Source organism: Fulmarus glacialis, unplaced genomic scaffold (assembly GCF_000690835.1).
Source record: "Fulmarus glacialis isolate BGI_N327 unplaced genomic scaffold, ASM69083v1 scaffold6130, whole genome shotgun sequence".
Classification (NCBI taxonomy): Eukaryota; Metazoa; Chordata; class Aves; order Procellariiformes; family Procellariidae; genus Fulmarus; species Fulmarus glacialis.
The window spans coordinates 53686-74383 of record NW_009186995.1 but is presented as its reverse complement, the minus strand read 5'-3'; the positions used below and the strand labels follow the sequence as shown (position 1 = coordinate 74383).

Genomic DNA, 20698 nt, shown 5'->3' with positions numbered 1-20698 from the left:
AGAAATCTGACAGGTAATAGGAAAAACTAAAATCAGGTGAAGTAGTATACTACTGAATTCAGTATACTGGCCAGTTATAAAACTTGCAACACTCTTAAAGAAGTTTTTCCCCAAGATTGAGAAGACACCTACATAACTACATAAAACTGCCACTTGAGCAGCATTATATACACTGGGAGTCAACCATTGTCTACACAAGCATTGTTTACTCAAATACATCTGGGGCTTGATATATACCTAGGTTGATACCTTCCACCTTTTCTGTCAATGTATGCAAGTAGCGTAAAATATATTGTCTGTTAGAATTGTGACAGGAAAAGTATTTTCTATTAAAGTCTCCTCTGATCAGAACTCCCATGCAGTCAACAACTGCATCTTCCTGATACTTCACTGTCAACTTTCTAAATCTCAAATGTCATCGAGATTTACAACATTCCTGCCTGGCTCCCCATCCAGATTTTGAAGAACCAGTCACTCTTATAAACAGGAACTGGCAGCCTGTAAATAAACATAATGGTGGAATTGCTAATAAGCTCTATTTCCACCAAAAGTTTTTTTTTTTGCTAGATATGAGGCTGACAACATGAATTCCACATGGCTAACCATTTCGTACTACTTATCTCTACAGCTAAAAGTATCCTTCTGTGGTAACTTTTTATCACATTAAAAAAGTTATTCTTGAAATCATACACACCTAAGTAAAGATTTCCATCTGTTTGTCTGTCTCTCCTTTCTTCTTTCCATCACTTGAGGAAAGTGGGTAGTTCACATGTTTTCCCACTCCCAGCCTGGAAAAGTGTTGAGGAAATTGACTTTATCCTTTCAACAGTTGAGATTATGTATTGTAAGTGACCTAGCCTCTTATTGTGTGAAAACAGTATTTTAATACTTCTGACTTGTCATTAATCAATACATTACTAGCAAATTGTTCTTGAAATTAAGCTGTTGCAACTCACATTGCTGATGTAAAAAGATTTGGAGAGGAGAGAGAAGGGCCTAAAATACAATGAAAGCCGAAGCAGAAGGAGCCATGCAACCTCCTGAGTATAGAAAGTGAAATTGATACTAGTTACATAAAAAGCATCATTAGAGGAACTCTGACAAGATTCAGAAGTGCATGGAAAACATAAAACACAATATAAAAGATAAAAACCCTGAAAATTCCCCAAGTCCTCTTCAGAGCATTTCAGTGAAATGGCACAAAGCACGTGCTCCATCACATTTCCACACAGGAGCTGACAGTGCCTGGACATTTCTGAATCAGCAAGTCTAACATGAAGATGTTTTTTTTCAGGGGTCAATTTTCCCATTGATGCAAGGAGGATTTACACATGCAAGTCCCATTAACATTAATAGGAGTTACCTACATAAATCCCCCTGCAATGATAGGAGAAAAGACCCCATAGTCTGCAAGGATCTAAGTTCTAATGATTACCTGTCAAATGGCCCTAAGCATCATCATCACCAGAAAAAGCAGACGTAGCAGCTTCATGGCTGAAAATACTTCCAAAGGAACAGTAACTAATTGCCGTCATACAGACAAGGCAATACAACAGCAGAGAAAACAGTATAAAATTGAACGTTTGAATATTAAGGGTAAATCCAATTAACCAAGTTAAAAAGAAAGTACTCATTAAAAAAGGAATTCAAACATATCAAAGCACTCCTTAGAAAAAAAAAAAGGTGTGAATATTGTATGAGCTCCAAGGTGCTTGAAGGATAATACAGCTACTTGTTTAAAAATTCAATTAACCTTATCTTTCTTTAACTTGATTTATTAATAATCCTACAGATAAATTGCCAGTTTTTAAAAAGTCATGTTATCTTTTGAATACATCCTGTATGACAAGCCTTAAAAACTACTTCAAATAAGCCTAACCCTCACTTTGTATGCTTAAATCATTTAAAGCAAGAACAAAATGCAGTTCAGTGCATGATTTCTGCAAAATACGAAGATCAACAGTCTTATCTACTGCTATTGCAAGTGAGCTATTGGGTACTCAAGTACCATAGGAAAAACATTTTATGTTTCCATTCACCATACCAAATAGACATGAAAACAGTTTTTAAGCAATCAATGTAGTGTAAAGTCACAGCCGACAACTTGTAGATTATTCTGTCTTACCTAAAAATCAAATTTGCAGTATTTCCAAACTTTGCTTCACATGGACATGAAGCCCTAAGATGCTACTTTATATAAACTTGCTAACTTATATAAACCTACTGTCACACATGTAAACTTCAATCTTATTACAAATGTCAACATGATGAAAGTAGACAACAGAATTATCAGGAAATCTCAGCTAACAAACGAACTGCTTTTCTTGCATAATTAAAAGAAAACACAGAAAAATGCACTTGCAAGCAAACCTTTAATTTTCATCAAACGATTTCCTTGTAAACATAGAAGATGAAAAATTCAACTATGATCCCTACTATTGAAAGACAAACAGGAACTAAGTCCTCCACTTAGTTCTTTTACATATGTGTAGATGTTAAATACAATTGCCATACACTCATGCTTTCCAATACGCATAAAAATTACAGCTAAGTGAAGAGGCAGTCTGCTTATCACTATATATAAATAACTGCTCAATCACAAGCATCCAAAGATAACTGTTGTTTAACGTTGGAAATATTTCAACCACATATTTTTCTGAGGACTTTGGGATTATACACACAATGGTACCTATTCAATAAGCAAAGAATGTAAACACTAACAAACCGGTTTTTGAAATGCAAATCAGACAACGTATCATGATGCAAGACAAAGTGAAGTTAACCTTATCAGTTATACTGTAAAAAAAAAAAAAAAAAAATTAACCTTTACGGCATGAAGCCATTATCAAGGCAGGGACGTGCACTGCGAAACTGTACAAAAGCCTGGATGTGTCAAGTTCAGGCAGTGCTGAATATTCATTATTCAATGGCATTTTTTATTTACATACAGTATTTAAGCACTGCTAGAACTATATCGAAGTTCAGGTAGAAGTTTAAACCCCAACTCATCAAAATTCACTGATCTCTATATTTAGATACACTACTGATCTATTTGGTGTACATTTTAAGGTAAATCTTTAAGTAAATGCTAAATATTTTTCAGAATCTGAATACCTAGCTTCAAGCATTGTTCAGAAGAAGTGCAAGTTTATCATGGTCATTTACAACAGCAGCTTTCTCATTTTGTAATTTTTCATACAAACTAGGCTTATAAATACTTTAATAAATTTTATTGTATAAATGCTTTATGATTTATCATTACAAAATGCATAATTTATAGCTATCGCACTAATTTTAATCCTATTAACTGGGATCAATACAACCCTTTGGAATTATCAGTTGAACCTTCTCCCCACCACAAAAAACCTCAATTAATGATCATCTAAACTTCTCAGACACCATACTTCAAAAAATGAACTACTGGCTTATTAAAGGCCCAAACACTGCAACAAATCCAGGGAAACTAACAACAGGTACGGTCCATTTATGATTTTAAATTTTGTTGGGAAATATAGCATTAAGTTTAAATTGTGCTATTTTCCTGACTAGAGTAAATTAAGTCACTAGTGAAAATGTGTGACCTATTAGATGTTATTAAAAAAAAAAAAAATTGAATGTAAAACAGTTTCATGTGAGGAACAACTACAGGATTATATTTGTTTCTAAATTATGGCTTTGGTTTCAAAGCCATACAAGAAATTTTTCGTTATACAAATAAAACACGACACCTATTACATATTCTAAAGCCACTCCAGAATTGTCAATATTATTGCCTTTAAGTTCCATTCATAAAACCGCTTTGAAGGACAGATTGTGAAGCTCACCTTCAACTGTTTAATTAGCACAGATCCAATGTTTCTAGCAGAACTGTGACATGTTGTATCAGAAGATCATATTCTGACTGGTAAGCAAACTTGCACATTTTTGCTTTTGGTTAGATTTGACTTGTTGACTGTTTAAAAGATGGATGATTCCTTCCAAGATTTAAAACAAAACCAAATTCTCTCAACAAATCATGAATCCTATTTTAGCATTTTAAATTCAAATGCTTTGTTCTGTGATTTTTGTTTAGCTACAAACACCCCTGGATCTGGTGAACCTATGACTATTTAGAAACGTCTTAGCTATCAATTAAACTGTTTGACAGAGAAAGATTATTCAAGCTAAGGAAAGTAAGGCAATCGCAAATAGTACGGCTAAGATTTTTAAAACCTCTTTTTCTTACCCTTCCTCCCTTACATTTTAGTTTGGGTCAACCTCCTCTTTTGCTAAGAGAACAGAGCTAATCCATTACTCATTATCTTCTTTCTTAAAAGCAGTACTACCTCCGCTACTGCTTTCCTCAGTTGAGGGTTCAGATTTTGTCTCTGGTGAATTACTGAATCCAGACTCTTCTGGCGCAATCTCATCTTCATCATAAATAATATCTTCTGGATTTGGTGGTGGTGGGCAAAATTCCTCTGTAGGAAACATTTCTTGGAAAATAGTCTCAGCCTATTCAGGAAAAAAGCATAAAATAAACTTTACCTTGAAATGTAATACCTTGCAGCAATATTTTACAGGTATTTAAGATTACCCTCTGTTCTTTCAAATCAATAGTGATTTAATACTTTGACAGTATTGTAAACACATGGGAAATCCACTCCTTCTTGCAGTCCTCAAAAAAGAAAAAACAATCTAACCTTTTACATTGTTCTACTAGGAAAGTCACAGCATAGGGCTTTTTAAAAAATGCTGGTCATTCTACACTGTATTGAGAACAACAAAATTGATTTTTTGCAAGCAAAATGATCTTTTCCACTATAAAAATATCCCTAGGTGCAGTCACATGCAAAGCATGGGAAAGATCTTGCCTCTTTCCAGAGAGAACAATCTATTTCACATGACAACCAAAGCCAGGAAATTGTTAATAAGTACAATCTACATCATATCTATAGGGGATTCCTTCTCAAATTTAAAAACTACAAAAAAATTTCCATTTCTGTTTTTCTGAACAGCTCATAGATAGCTCAACTGAGAACTATTCTCATCCAATGGAATATTATCATTGAAAATATATGCATATTTGTATACGATACATTTATAATTTATTCAAAAAAAGTCTGTAATTTCAATGTATTATGTGTGTATACCTATGTGCACAAATTATGCCTTTCTAAGAAATGTGTAAGCAACTTTTATTTAGATAAAAAGACAGTTACTCTTAAGATATAGCTCAAGGATTTAATTTACAATGCCACTTACTCCTTAATCCTTTAAAAAAACCACAAGAATGCAAGCAGCTTTGTTAACTAATGTTGAATAGTTTCACATGTTCTTGTGCAAATAACCTACCTATAAGCTTATCTTAAAAAAAAAAAAAAGCTAGAGAGCTCAGGAATTTTTTTACTGAATCAACACGCACTTCACATTTCTATAAAGGTTTTCTTTTCCAAGTCCTTAAGCTTCTAAGGCAAATAGAGACAACTGATGCAGAACACAGTTATGTTTTGGGTTTCTAAAAAGGCAAAGGAATATTGCCTCTCTATTTTGTCTATTCAGTAAACTATGCCCTAAAGACGACCTGTGATGAGAGTTCCCACATAGGCAAGAATGCATTTAATCTTTATATTCATACTGCTACCAGACACTGCACTGAAAAAGCTGACAGTAGGGTCAGTTAATGCCAACTGCAAAGGCTGATTACATGATGCGGATTCCTGGACAAGAGGGAATTGTTTTCAGATTAATACATCATTGGGCATGTACCAAACAGCTTTCCGTGATAAACTTCACTGCCCACCAGCACGTGGATGTAGGACTCCATTATTAACTGCTTAAATGACCCTGTCTACTCTCAGTTCAATTTAATTTTTCATTCTGCTTCCTAAATTTCACTCTTCCATACCCATTTAAAACTGTTTAAAACTATTAATATTAGTATATGAAAAAAATATTAAAAAAAATTCTATTCTCTACTTCAAAAACATGGTTTTGTAATTTGAAAACCTTGCCTAGTAAGTCTAGGGGGCAAGAGGGTACAAATATCCTACAAGAAATTTACAAAACTAAGTTTTTGAAGGTAAGAGAAAGACTTTTATTTCAAGTCTGCAAACTTGAAATAAACTTGAAGCTCCAAAATATACTTCAACTATTATTATATTTAATAGAATATTGAAGAAAAGTGTCATGTTTTGCACTAAATGTATGACAAACTAGAGCAGACAAACATTTCCTATGCAGTTCTCAACAGTTATTCAGTCTCCAATTAGTCAGTGGATATCCACTCCAAAAATGGTCAAATAATTATGAGGTTGAACGTGGAAAGAAATTCTCAGTATGTTATGTAGGACATCATGACATTGATTATAATTGAACAATTTAATGGTATAGAGTGCTTTCAGGTCTACCAATTTTTTAAGTTAAACTTATCCAACTGAAGTCACACAGAATAACCAATAATAATTTAACAGCTCCTTCATTATAACACTTTGATACTTAATTGTAACTAATTAAGTTAGTAAATAGTTCCTTCAATATTTAGTAGTTAAGTGTACCAGCTTTCAAGTGTGTACGTTTGAATTAAGCATTAAGACATAAGCGTGTAAAGCACTTGTATAGATACTCTAATTTAATAACTGTTTGAAGTTGAATAAAACTATGTTTTGTTATTGTTTTACTGTATCCCAGCTACGCACCTTGATGGCATGTAGACAAGCTGTATGGGCTTTCATAGCAACTTTTACAGAGAACGCTACCAAACTAACAGCAGTTTGAAATACGACACACTTGAATAACTCTGAAATCCTTCCAGATACAGAAAAAAACGTAAACAGGTTAAAGGACAAATATTGGCATGACAATTTTAATGCTTCCTCTTATGAAGATGCCTCAGAAATCTGAAATACTTCAGGCAACATACTACTTTAGAACATGATAATTCATGTCAGGTTGTAGCAGTGAAAAAATAAAAAACTGGAAGCCAGATGCTTTACTTGATCCATACGTATAGAATTTCAAGGAATCGTAAGTGGCACTTTATGTTTTATTTAGCCTATCCTCAGGGAAAGTAAACGCAGACATCAAAATTAATTCAATATTATACTAGGAATTTAACACTAAATTAAAATAAAACACGAATGAAGTCATTTGTATACTAAGCTGTAGATGGATAATCGTCTGTAGAAGTTGTGGTGTATTGCCTCCTAAATAATGTATCATCAATACAATCAAAGAGCATGACATATAGAAGTTAGTAATACTAATGGTAATGAAAACATAAATCATGGGAAGTATCATTAAAACAGTAAACACAGAATTGATTAGAGAAATTAGATTCAATTTTCCAAGCTATCTCCAAGACTAATACACACAGTAGTTTTTTGTTTCTTTCTTTAAAGTGTTCTGATCCATGAGTTTGTAAATATTTCATGTTTGGAGACTTCCATCCCATTGCTAGGAAGATGAAAGTGATTTGGGGGTAGAAGGCACACCAACTTACATGTATTTCCCTCCTCCACTTGTCTAAAAGGTACCTGCATGCTAGATGGGAAGGGTGTATTCTAACAGAGAGTTCTGCTTTACCTTCAGCCTATTCTTCACTTTGTTGTCACATATGCTCCTCACTTTTATTTTCTCTTATGACTTTTAATTTTAAACATGTTTACACTAAAATATTTTTCACTTTAACTAGTGACCATTTGTTTCAAAATTTAAAACAGGTTCAAGAAAATGTAGCTTCTATCCACTCTTTCTGAAAGGCAGTGTTTTAGACTCTTGATTGTTTCTCCTCCACGATCTGCTTATTTAACATCTATCTCACTGATGGTCAACAGATTTAACACAAAGGCTAACTACGGCACCTAGAATATTTAAACACAGCTTGATCTATAGTATCATTATTCATTGGTAAGAAAAAGAGCTCTTAAGGTAAGACAAAGCTGAATGCTAGAAAAGGTGGCTATCAGAATTAGAAAAAGGCTATTTTTTAAGTGTATTTAAATAGCTTTTAACTTGCACTGTTTTAAATAATAGTTAAAAAACCTCATTTAGAAAAGAACTAATTTACAATTTAAAACTTGCTACTATAATAATTGTCTTGCATTATTTTTTGTCTTTACTGTTCTTTATCCTCTTTGGGAGGCAAATTATTGCCTTGTAAAGCAAAATGAAGGGTACTATTAGCTCTTAATTATTCTGACCCTACAGTTCAGGCTATGTCAGCCTTTCCACTTTAAAAATCTTATTTTTAAGAGGTTTATGACTTAAGTCATAAAAAATCCTGCAAGTGGTTAGAAGATGGCATGCACATTCTCTGAACATGGCCATTAAAAAAAACAGCTTTAAAAATGACTAGTCTAAGTTAATCCTACAAAGATGTAAAAGTGTTCTTGCGTTAGCTCTGAAAGCACCCTGACACCACAGTGACTGCTGCGGTAGATTTGCCTAAGAATTTATACCTTCCTTATTGAGGTAGATCTCTGAATGGAAGAGCAAAGGAGAAGCATTCCTGTAGCTACCTTTTGTTGAACAAGTCGTAATCTACATATTCGCATGATCTTGTTGTCTTCTGCTTGACAGTAATAGAGAAGGCACAAAGAGAGGTATGATACGAAGTTCTTTGTGAATTTCTACATACCCACCCTTGAAGATCTGGTGTCCCTACATATTCTGCCTATTGCCAGCACAGAAGGTGGTTATTTCACGATCTCTTCCTCTACCTAGTTTTGTTTAGGGAGCTTTCACTCTTCACCTCAAATTTCAACGCACTAGTAGTTTGTCTTAAATTGAGTACTGGTATGGTATGCCTACTACTAGGCAAGTTGCAAGTGGTTCTCAAGTTCAGGATTTTAGTTAGCAGGAACTAGATATGTAGACACCCAAATACGGAGAACTAAAAATTAGAACTGAGTGTGATTTGGTGCCAAATACTATCTTAAGGTCATGAATAGAATGACATTCCCCTCAATTCCTTCAGAGACACAATTACATATAATTTTTAATCCAGTGATACTAAGGCAAAGAGAAGGTAAATGGCGACAGGTAGCTTAATGTACCAGATTAGTAAATACGCTGGGGTTTTTTCCCCAATAGGTTTTAGGTTTGTGACTATGTCCTGCAGGCATTAAACCACTTTGACGATCCTTCCAATTTGAACTGTAGATAGGCTTTTCTGACCTTTGATTTGTATTGCTTTACTACTGTACCTCCTCTTTAACCTTACAGGTGAAAGACTACATATTTTGGGGAGTTATCATCTATATTTCTGAATTATTTTACAGTTTTTCCTTTCCACAGTATTAGAGCAAGTAACCATCCTCCCAAGATCATAATCTTCAGGTACTGCTGCCTTCTAGGTTCCCTTTACCTGTTCAGATTAACTATCTGCTACTGTTAATGTTACTGCATCAACTGGCCTTTTCTCAAGTTCACTCCATTCTCAATCCCACTGACATTCACTTTGTTTATTAAGTAAGATTTTTGTATGTCTAGCTGGGAAGTTTTATAGCTGTATTAGTACTAATTACATAGCATAAAGCAGAATAACCCAGAACAAAAGTAGACTGTATTGGACTTCCTTAGGTCTTTCGAATGAAAGTTCTGCAATCAAAAAAATTCATCTGCCCAACCTGTTTGACAGCACAGTCATTTCCTAAAGCACAGTCTGGTCCGGAACAGACATAAACATTTGAGGGTAAGCCATCATATGAATTTTTGTCAACTCCTGAAGAATCTCTCATGTTGAAGTAGACTGCCCAGAGGACTCTAGGTTTTTCTAGTTCTTCATTTTCAGTCTCTGAAAAGAAAAAAAGTGTTTCCAGTAATCAACGTTCACGTGTAATAAGGGAAATATGTAATCTAGCATACTAAAAGTCAATTTATTAACCTGGAACTACTGTAATAAAGTAATTTTTTTTCTTTAAAAAGCCAATTAATTTTACTTTCCATTCTTTTCTGAGGTACTCTCTCATCACACTTGTCTTCTCCTTTACAACCATAGGTATGTAAACTCTACTTATTCTGTACACACTATGCCACATAAGAACCAATTATCACCTAAATGCACACTACCAAGAAGCTTGGTCTAAATTTAACGCCTTTCGACTTCATGTTATCTAGTTTACTCTGGATAAACTCCATGAGCATATGACGGTCTGAACAAGTCCTCCAGGGGCTGTGCCAACTTGAAGCTATTGCGTTCCATATGCAAAGATATTTTTGATGTATACTTCCCCCTCCCCACCCCCCACCCCCCCCATTTAATAGCTTATCTTTGTATGGGAACTCTTCTCATAACAGACCTTTGTGTGCTTTAAGATTGAGTGTCTTCAAGCCAATCTAAGGAGACTAACTAATGTTCATGGTTTAAATAAAAGAAATTTTCAAGAAAAATCCACAAAGAATACCTCCCCCCAAATTAACTGCAGATAAAGAATTACCAAAACCCAGAAGTACTCCATTTGAGATGTGTGATACGCAGTATGTAGAATCTCTAAACTGTGGAAATACTGCTAAATGAAAATAAATGATTAATTTCTATTTATCTATGCTTACTGAGGACTTGCACTGTGCTACAATGCTTATTATGAATACAAAATGATCATAAACTACATCTTGCTTCTTCATCATCTGTACCTTCTTGCAGTCACTTTGCACATCCATATAACCCCTCCGCACACAGGCAGAAAAACCTCTGGAAAGATGAAGGTCACTTTTTAACAGTGCAGAATGCAATGGAGGAATACACAACATATATTCTTAGTGTAATAGGTACTATTTGTTTGGCATATTTGCTGTCCCCTTTTTGGTATTTTACCTCCTCTAAAATAAATGAAGCTTGTAAAAGACCTTGCGAGATTTACTTCTTTCCAAGGAAAGAACTTCTAGATAACAACGGCATTCAAAACAGTATTTTCAAGCAGTTGAATTCAAAAAAGAGATAAATCTATGCTATTCCTTCAGTATCTTTTTAGAACTGTCAAATATTTTTTAAAAAATAGGTGCTAACCATACTGAAGAGTTTGAAATATAAATTAAATTCATCAGCCTGTGAAAGTCTGAGCCTTAATACAGGGCAAGATGCTCTTTAATATATTTAAAAGTTCACATTGCTCATAAAAGTTACTTCTTCCTCATTTAGGCAGGAAAATGAATGGAGTCCTCTTCTCCAGGTGACTTTGCCTCTTTGACCTGCCATGGCCCAGTGCTCACTTTATCTGGTGATTCATTTTCAATAACTCCAACAGTATTTGTTCTGACATTTTAATTAAAATACGACCACTACCTCATCCTGATGATAAAAAGGCCTATGTGTCAGTGAAAACTAGCTTTTCAGTGCCTCAGTGCACCTGAGGACCCCTATGATCACAGAGTTTCTACAGAAGAATTTCAGTCAGGTTCTAAACAATATATCATTTCAAAACTGGATCACTTTAAACATTAAGATTAATGCTAACCCCCCCCAAATGATTAGAAGACACTAAACTGCAAGCTAATCTTTCCTTCACCAATTGAGTCTTTGAAACACAGGGCACTGTCCTGAAAATGTAGATATATGAAATGAAGATATATGTTAAATATTAGAAGTTGGAAATTAGCGGGCTTTAAATTAACAAATATCAACATGAAAAGTGTTTGCAGCTCTCCAATCTAATAAAATTTTCTATTTACAAACCCTAGTTGCATTCTACGTATTTGTTTTGTAAAGGCTCTTGTACTACAAACCTAGTAAAAAATTTCTATCTTTGGGACATCAAAGATGCCTTTCCCATAAGCAAAAAAGAAAGAAAATGCATATTATTTAACACTTTACTTCCTATTAAAAGCACTTTATTGTCTGACAAAAACAATAAGATATTTGCTTTTTCATTAAAAGGTAGAGGGAAAAAAATTTAAAAATGGAAAACAACACAGAAAAACAAACTTGTGAAAAACTGAACTCAATCCTTCATGAAACACTGTTCTTGATTACAGAGCCCTGAGAGGAAAAAGAAAGACTGGCCACATAAAAGACTGCTTTTTTTTTTTAACAGGAGAAAATTCTACCTGAATTCATGTTATGCTTCATGAATGAAGCATAACAGCAAATATTATAAGCAAACCAATTATAAATACTTCCACAATACTTCCACATCTTATAACTTGCATATATATGAACATAAACACCTCCACTGACAGCTAGGTATTGTTTTCTCATAGAAGAACTATGATTTACTGTATTTAAGTATGAGCACGCTATATTTAAAAATGCTTTGCCAGGGTTGGAACACAGCAACATCTTCTATGTGGACACTACCTATTCTATGAGCATCTACCAAAACCATGATGAAATTCAAGATCTCGGGATTAAATTTCAGACTTCTGTGGAACTAGCTCAAAGTATCTCAGGGACAATTTCTTTCTAGGCAACAACTGCTTTGTCAACTGCTACTCTCCTCTGGGACTGTGAAACTGTCCATCTCAAGGTCAAAGTTCATGAAAGTAGCTGGCAAGGTTTCCTGGAATTTAGGGCCAAATAGTTCATTATTGCAAATCACTGGAAATCTATCTTCCTGATAACATTGCAGTGTGTAATAACTTTATGCTTCCACTGCTTAAAGCAGAATCCACAGAATTTCAACTAAAAACAGGGAAGCAAACAAGGAAGCACTTGAAGAAGACAACAAATGGATGAGCAACAGTCTTAGAATAAGTGAAGGCAAAAGAAAACTAAGAAGCTTATAGCACTGTGCACATCCGGCAGCTGGAGGAGAAAAGCAGATCACTAACTTTTGGGGTTTTGATAACTTTTGTTAGGGCTACCCAAGTGATAGAAATCACTAAAAACAGGATAGTGCAAAAAACCAGATTCACAAATATTTCATTTCACTACTGCACCTTTGAAAGACATGCTGAGAAGCAAATATGTTTCCATGAAAAAGAACATGTGAAAAATTAAAAAGGTCATAGACACTTACAGCCATGGTCCTTGTATATTGAAGTTAAACCACAGCTGAAGAAGACCTGGAACATTAGATCACAAAATACAAAAAACCTGACTTTGTCTAATCAACCTCACTCTCAAAATAGATTCATTTACTTTGAGATGCTGATATCTAAATAACAGCTCACCATATGTTGACTCTGATGGCAGATTCAGATGTTCAGTAACAGATATTTTAGTTACAAGTTTGCAAAATAATCTCTTTATACTTCATTTATTTATTTTTACCTTTTTCTGTATTTAGGTTGAATAACTTCTGTACAACAGGCTCTAAATCTTCCCTAGCAGTTTTAGTTGATGGACAGGTTAAATGGACTAAGTCTGTTAAAAGAGAACACAAACTAATTACAATCACCAATATACAGATACATAAATATCATTTACAATTTCTAAAAGGCACAGCAAGCTTTTAGAAATCATTGCTTTTCGTATAAATCACTTTCTTTAAACCAGAGAAGTACTGTATTATGGAAATACAGTGTATATATACCACATAGAGAAATTTTCTTAATACATCTCATAATTATCTCTCTCTTCCATATATGTTGGTAAGATGGATGTATAATTTAACATCAGCAGTGCAGACAGAAAATATGTCATTCTGTGAAACAGGGTCTATTGATACCAGGAAAAGCAGCAGCAAGAATCTGGATAACACATCGTATTTGCCATTAATGACCTCTAGAAACCCCAAGAACATTCTTATCAGTGTTGACAGTCCAATAGTTCAACAACATACTAAACCCACAAATATCACTACTTTCATCAATGCTCTCCTTTAAGAGCTAAATTGAGACTGAGTGGGAATTTGGAAATTTGGCTACTCACAGTTTAAGTCTGGCTGTACAGGAGTATGTAGGAAGCTATCTTTCTCCACTGAAGTAAAAAGTTTGAGCAAGACTTCCATTTCTTTTATTGTACTAAACAGTAAATAGGAGATGAAGTGAATGGATTCATGGTTTAAGTTACAGCTCAAGAGGGCTGGCAGTTAACTATTTCTCTCCAGCCACATGGAGAATGAAGAACACTGGGAACACTGTCATGTTTTGACAAACTAGAGAACATTTAAAGATAAGCACTGCTGAATATCAGAAAACTGTTCTGCGATATAAGCTATGACGTATGCAATCCCTTGGTACAACATAACAAAAAAGCTCTACAACACTTTATTCATTCACCTTCTTATAGGATGCAAGAAACAACCGTTTTGTGTTTAGGTAAGGGTGAAATTAGGTTAGGTGAGCCAGTAAGGATTTCTGATAATTTGCAAAATTGATTCCAAGTACTTGATTTCTAGAGGTGCTCTGTACACATCAGAAACAGATCACAGAGTACAGCAAACCCATACTGGAAAAAGATGACATGAAAGATTTTGGACCACAAGAACACATTTGTAGAACTGTATAATTAATCAAAATTCACCTTACAGCATGGGCAAATCAATGCCACTAAATCCAATTTTGTATTTGTGAAAATTCACAGTTTTCCTTGAATAATGTAGATTTGATATTTAAATTTCTTACTCATGTACTTGTTTTCATGAAAATAAAGTTGCTAAACAGATTCCTCATGGAACACACTATTCCTTTATTTGTTCCGTTTTGCAAACTAGTGAAGTTGCTGACTCCTTAGAAAAGATAATCACCTAATGCAGCTCTTGACCTCTTTTCTGTTCCATTGGTCTCTACTCAAACACAGAACCAGCTACTCTGCTGCTTTATCCCACCTGATTTTACATCCATTCACCCAGATATAATAAGTCTCATCTTAAAGCTTTTTCTAAAACTACCTTAACAGACTCATTTGACAGTGAACGGTCGTCTGGAAACTTATCAGCAGAGAAGTATCTGTCAGAGAATCATGAAGAAGTTTAACATATCTTTGTACAAAGTTTAAACTGATTCATTTTTTCTTTGTTACTGTACATTTCTGATCAATTTAATAGCAATGTATAGCTATGGCGTTAAATCCGTATGACATTTTTCTCTTTTCACTCTGAAATCTGGCTATATTTGTGTCATTATTTACAAGTACACCATACATATCTTGAATGATTTCTGGCTGCAGTTATGCCACAGGAAGTTTGACGCTGACTCCAGGAGGAGCAGAAATTTAACCCTTCGTGCTGCTCTTCTTCCAGATTGCACACACAGAGATTATAATCAGACATTAATATTCATTTTTTATTTAACCGAAGCCAAACCTTCTGTCTAAAGGGAATATGTACTAAAAAAAGTAAAAGAAAACAGGTGGTGATCATGAAAGTCTCCTTGTAACCTTAACTAAATGTGTACAACCCCAAACATTGCAATACAATCTATTCTTTCCTCAAAAAAAACAGCTATAAGTCACTAAAGTTCACATCATTTACTTTCTATAAAATATTTTACATTATCTTTAAGGTTATGGCTATGAGTCTATGAGTCACAGTCAACAGTATATATTTTGATTATATTTGATTTACTCAGGTATAACTGCATTAGTTACAGTGGTTGACAACATTTGTCTTCAAGTAATTCTTCTAGCAAGAAGAACGATGAGTTTAGTTCATGATTTCATCATTACAGTCTCAATTTTTAGGGCAAGTGAAGGAGTTTGGTTCCACTCAACTGGCAATACAGATTATGTGCCTGTCATTTATGCAGTGTGATCAAAGAGTAGATGTATTTGTATACTTATCTTAAATAATTGTTTGAAGGAGAAATCAGTCAGGTTAAAACCCATTTACAGATAATGATGTAAAAGTTTTTAAAAAATTATGAAATATGTCCCATAACTAGAACTCAGCTATACCTAAAACACAACTACATTATTTCAATATATGAAGACAAATGTCATTAAGGAATGTAGTACCTTCTCTTCTGAAATGAAAAGAATTTATGGAGAAAAGTAAATAACAGAAACCTTAATTTTTCAGCACCACAGAAATTCTCATGAAATTAATAATTTATATCTACTTGAACATCAATCCTTCTTTAGTTTCACTTCCTGCTATATGTATTTTGTGAACCTTTAAATAAAGTAAATCAGCTATTTAAAGGATAAATATTAACAATATGCTTTATAGCAGTAAGTTCTTAATTACAGGGTTATCTTTTTTTTATTATTTAAGTAGGAAATATAACTTTGAATGACTTAATCACTTAGTTTGCTCTTCTTTCATATGCAAAGAACTGAGTTCAAGCCTAGGTAACAGTAAAATAAATCGGTTATTATTGCAGTTACTTATTTTTTGTTAAAAAACATTAGGTCAGGTAACCTCTAATTCTGTTTATCTTCCATAGTGTCCCAAATTGGTAATCTATTTAACAGAATTCAGAAGAATTTGGAACGAAAAGTAAATATCCAATGAGAACATTTTGTTGCTCATGTAGTTCAAGTTCACATAAAATACCAACAACAGAGTCATAAAGCTCTGTACATAGAAAACTGTTAATGTAAATACTGGGATGTCCCTTCTAGAAAGGTGATCTCTCAGATATTTTTAGAATTAAAGAATCTAATGCAGCAGACAACAATAACAGAGTTCTTAAAAGAATTTTTATAACTTTACCTCAAATATATCATGATGCACTCCTTCCCTCCCAATCTCATAATGGGACATAATCGCACCTCCACCAAAACTTTCAGAAGATAAAAAGCCCACAAATACAGTGTAATTCAGGTACTTCAATATAATAGTCCAGCTAAGGTAGTCCATTTTCAAAAAAATACAAACTAATGGCAAACTACCAGTAAGATTTACATGCTTTAGAATTTTTTTTTAATCTACTGAAGGAAAAATTTATTATTGTGAAATAATATTATAAGTGAAAATAAGTCTATTAACCTACATATTAATTGTTCAGTATATGCTGATTAAGAAAAAAGCAGAAACTGCAGCATATGCTCCAAAATATTCTGCTAGAAATAATACTGAAATATACTTGATGCTTGTACTGAGAACCTATCCTTATGAAAACAAAAATTTGTAGCTTTTTTTGTGAAGCCAGAGAGTCATATGGCATAAAGATTCTCTTAAATCTTAAAGGCAGTTCTGAAAGGAAAAAAAAAAAAACAAACATGCATTTATGTTAACTAAGATCCCACCTGTTTGCTTACAGGTTTTTTCAGAAATGATTTCAGAAAGTACTTTGGGTGGGTTTTGGTGCTTTAATTATAGTGGTAAGAGAAATTCTTGGCAGAAAGTTTTAGAAAGAAAACATTTTTAAGGTAAAAAAAAAAAAATCTTTTTGACTTGAAGACTGCACAATCTTAGCTAGTTACAGTGGAGAAGAAACATCCTGCTGGAGCTCTCCACTAACCTTACCTGCCATTCTGCTACATCATCAGTTGTCTTAAAAATCTTGCATAACAAACAAAATATGGAATTCTAATACTTTTTTAATCTAAAAAAAAAAAACCCACAGCAGTCGTAACAAAAACTCTTTGTTGGTGCTATTTTATAATTACTGTACAGCAAACAGAATGTTGTCCCAGTACTAATAAGACTACAACTATCAAGCTTATTAGCCACATAAGTGTTAAAAAGAAAATTTGATGTTAGATCTGTTTGGAAATAAAGAATAATAAACTTCATTACCGTGAAAATCACAGTAAGATTTTAAATAAATAATTATCAAATGTAAATTTAAAAAAAATTGAATGCAACAAGAATCTTGTAGTATGATTCCTAAGCCATACGAAACAGCACAACTGCTATAGAAAGAAGACAATGGACTATTTCTCTCGACTGCTGATAACACTAATCCAGTACACACTGTTTTCTCAGATAGTAGCTTGGTCATTGTGCAGCAGAGGAATGATACGCACATATTTTAACTTTTGTTTCAGAGTTTATAGAGTCAAAGGGAAAAATATAGTTAAGATTACATATACCCTGTACTTACAACTGTCCTTCATGCATGTCATGGTTGAGGAACACAACTCAATGACGCAAACTGCTGGTTTTCCTAGATCCACTGGAGGCACTGTCAAAATAGAAACCTATCAAGCAGAAAGAACAACATATGTTAAAGCAGAGTAACATGGACGATGAGGCAACCAACACAATTCTGAGAAAAGGTGACAAATAACTGCAGACATTTATACAATTTTGTTTTCTGATTTATTAGTAATAATTTGTGCAATCAATCCTGTAGAATTTGAGCATTCAAGTATTTCTACCAAAGTCAGTAAGGCCACCTTTGTTAGGAACGTCTGCAGCAGCGCAACAGAAAGAAAACCTCGTATCACAGACTTTTCCAAAAGGATGAGAGTTTAGAAACTTTGTTGGCAAGAGACTGCAAAATTGTTTTTGAACACTGGGCAGAGCACTGTTAGGTGAAAATGACTGCAGTACTTTTATGCAGGACTGCTAGTAGCAGGACTTAGGAAGAACAGACTTCTCTGTCATGTATGTTCTTATTTTGTAGATCCTATGTAACCTGTAAGACTACAGGAAGTGTACAGAAGAAACACTTAATACAGATTAATATCCTTTAAAATTAAGGTCTCCAAAGACGGACAAAGCAGAAACATTTAAAGGATCTGAAAGCGTACAATAAGAACTTCGAACAGTAAAAGTGAATGTTAAAAAAAACCAAAAGAACTTCGAACAAAGATAAATAGTTAACAAGATAAATAGTTAACTATTTAGACAAGATAAATAGTTAACAGTTAACAGAATACTAAGGGTAACAGTTTATTAAAAAGCAAGCACTACCTTAAAGACAGGAGTTTAGTAACTCTGTTAATTAATATAGTGCCAACCAAACAAGGAAATCCAAGTCATTGAATTAAAATAAAATAAAATAAAATTCCTAATATTTTTATAGAAACTAACAAATTAAACAATTATCAGTAGAGAGAGCTGATTAAAACATTGGATTCAAGGAGAAACAAAAGCATGAATTAATTCCTACCAACAACTCAATATTAAATACATACAATTCATAAAGAGATCAGTGATAAAAAATTGATACATACCTGCTGCTCTGAATCTGTGTTTAGTACAGTCTGATCTGTAATGAGGACTGCTCTGGAGATCTGCCTACAATTAAATAAAACAATTATGGCATTTCACAAAAACGTAAAAAATAGCAATTTGAATTCATAGTTTTGGCAATACCAATCTAAACATAATACTGTGGGAAGGCTATTTAAACATATAATCTTTATTAATAGGATTATTAGTCAGACATTTTCCCTGTTGCTGAAGTAGGACCACATCTGGAACATTAATGAAGTATTTTTCAATGACCAGAATAGATGATGAATAAATGAGCCAGTGCTATTACATAAAATAATAGCTTGAATATCCTACTGATTTTTTAAAAATTATTTTGTTTATTTGATCAAGATTAGTAGCAGCATGTTACCGGACTTTTTATGTTCCAAACAGCATAGGACACTTTGGATTGCACTAGAGTGGAGTTCATGAATTGACGTTTCTAATCCTCCATTGCCTATGATTATTTCTGCACTGCAACTACTACTACAGTATGGCTAATATCTCGTCTGCAATATTTTGAGGGCAAAGGCAGTATACATGTCCAATGCTTTTGGCAAGAACAACAAAAATCAGAGAAAACAATGACTTTTAATACTTTTCTAAACCTGAACAAATTTAAAGCGAGAACAGCAATAGGCACCTCCACCTTCCAAACACTTTTTAACAAATATGAAATCCCTAACGCACTTGGAGCTACTGGATTTTTTAACAAGGAAAAGTGGAATATGACTTAGAGGACAATTTAAGAAAACCTAAACATAGAAAGTATACAATATGCCCTCAAGTATATAGAAGAAGAGAAAAACTATGCACAGAACTAAGCTGTACTGCAAAGATAAAGCAGGAGACAATAATCTCTTAAATTTAACTTGCTGGATACTTTATACACTATTATTTAAAGAAATTTACTATGTTTACTGTTTTACTACATACCTGTAACACACATTTGTGCATACACTCTCTGAAAGGTAACTATCTTCCACAATAAAATAGTTAGCGCTTATTCTTTGTCCAAAATGATCCACAATAGCTTTGCATCTGTTTAAAAAAAAAAAATCAAACCAAAATAAGTAATCTAGATATAAGGTAACAAAATAAATATGTAAGCATTCTAAATTGAGTTATATAGCACATCATTTCTATCTTTTAAAAAAGTTAGCTACACATCTCTTTAACATGTGAACCCCTAAAATAACTCAACTGAAATTGGTAACTATATTCTACCTGGTATATACAATTTTTTACATGCAATGCCATTATAGATAATGGTATCAGAACATTAATAAATTGGTCACTTCATAAGGAAAACTAAATATAAGCTAGTAACACTGGCATTTGATTGTACATTAAAATGTCATACGTTTCTTACCTCATGACATATGGAAAAGTAATACTGTGAATTATTTTGTAGGTGCTACCCTATCGTAGTGTTGTTTTTCCCCAGTCAGGAACCTTTACCAAAGGCAAGTTTATTTTGACAATAGTATTTGACAAATTAAATGGCAAGTTAACTTAAGAGATGTAAGGAAAAATCCCTGAGAAATGCATGCATCAGACTGTTCCAAGAGAACTTTCCTGAGCTTCTATATTTGTGACTAAATATACCATTTATCTCTAAGTTACACTAAAAAGGATTAACTAAGTCACATTGCTTTAAGAGCAACAAACATTCTTGATAGATCCTGTTTGTCTTTGAATATATACAAATTCTAAAACAAACATGTATTTGTCCGCCTCAGGCAATA

At 33.5% G+C, this 20698-nt stretch overlaps 1 protein-coding gene across 1 annotated transcript in view; it reads right to left on the bottom strand.

Annotated features, from left to right (window-relative positions):
* Nucleotides 1-4225: 4225 nt before the first annotated feature.
* Nucleotides 4226-20698, bottom strand: part of LOC104073547 (rab proteins geranylgeranyltransferase component A 1-like) — a 70146-nt gene continuing 53673 nt past the window's right edge. Inside the window, exons 10-15 of the mRNA XM_009573368.1 lie at nt 19887-19991; nt 18929-18992; nt 17851-17947; nt 13190-13282; nt 9609-9775; nt 4226-4494 (exon numbers count right to left, since the gene is read on the bottom strand). Of these exons, the coding sequence (XP_009571663.1) occupies nt 4291-4494; nt 9609-9775; nt 13190-13282; nt 17851-17947; nt 18929-18992; nt 19887-19991 (730 nt within the window). The 3' untranslated portion in view covers nt 4226-4290. The remainder of the gene's footprint in view (nt 4495-9608; nt 9776-13189; nt 13283-17850; nt 17948-18928; nt 18993-19886; nt 19992-20698) is intronic.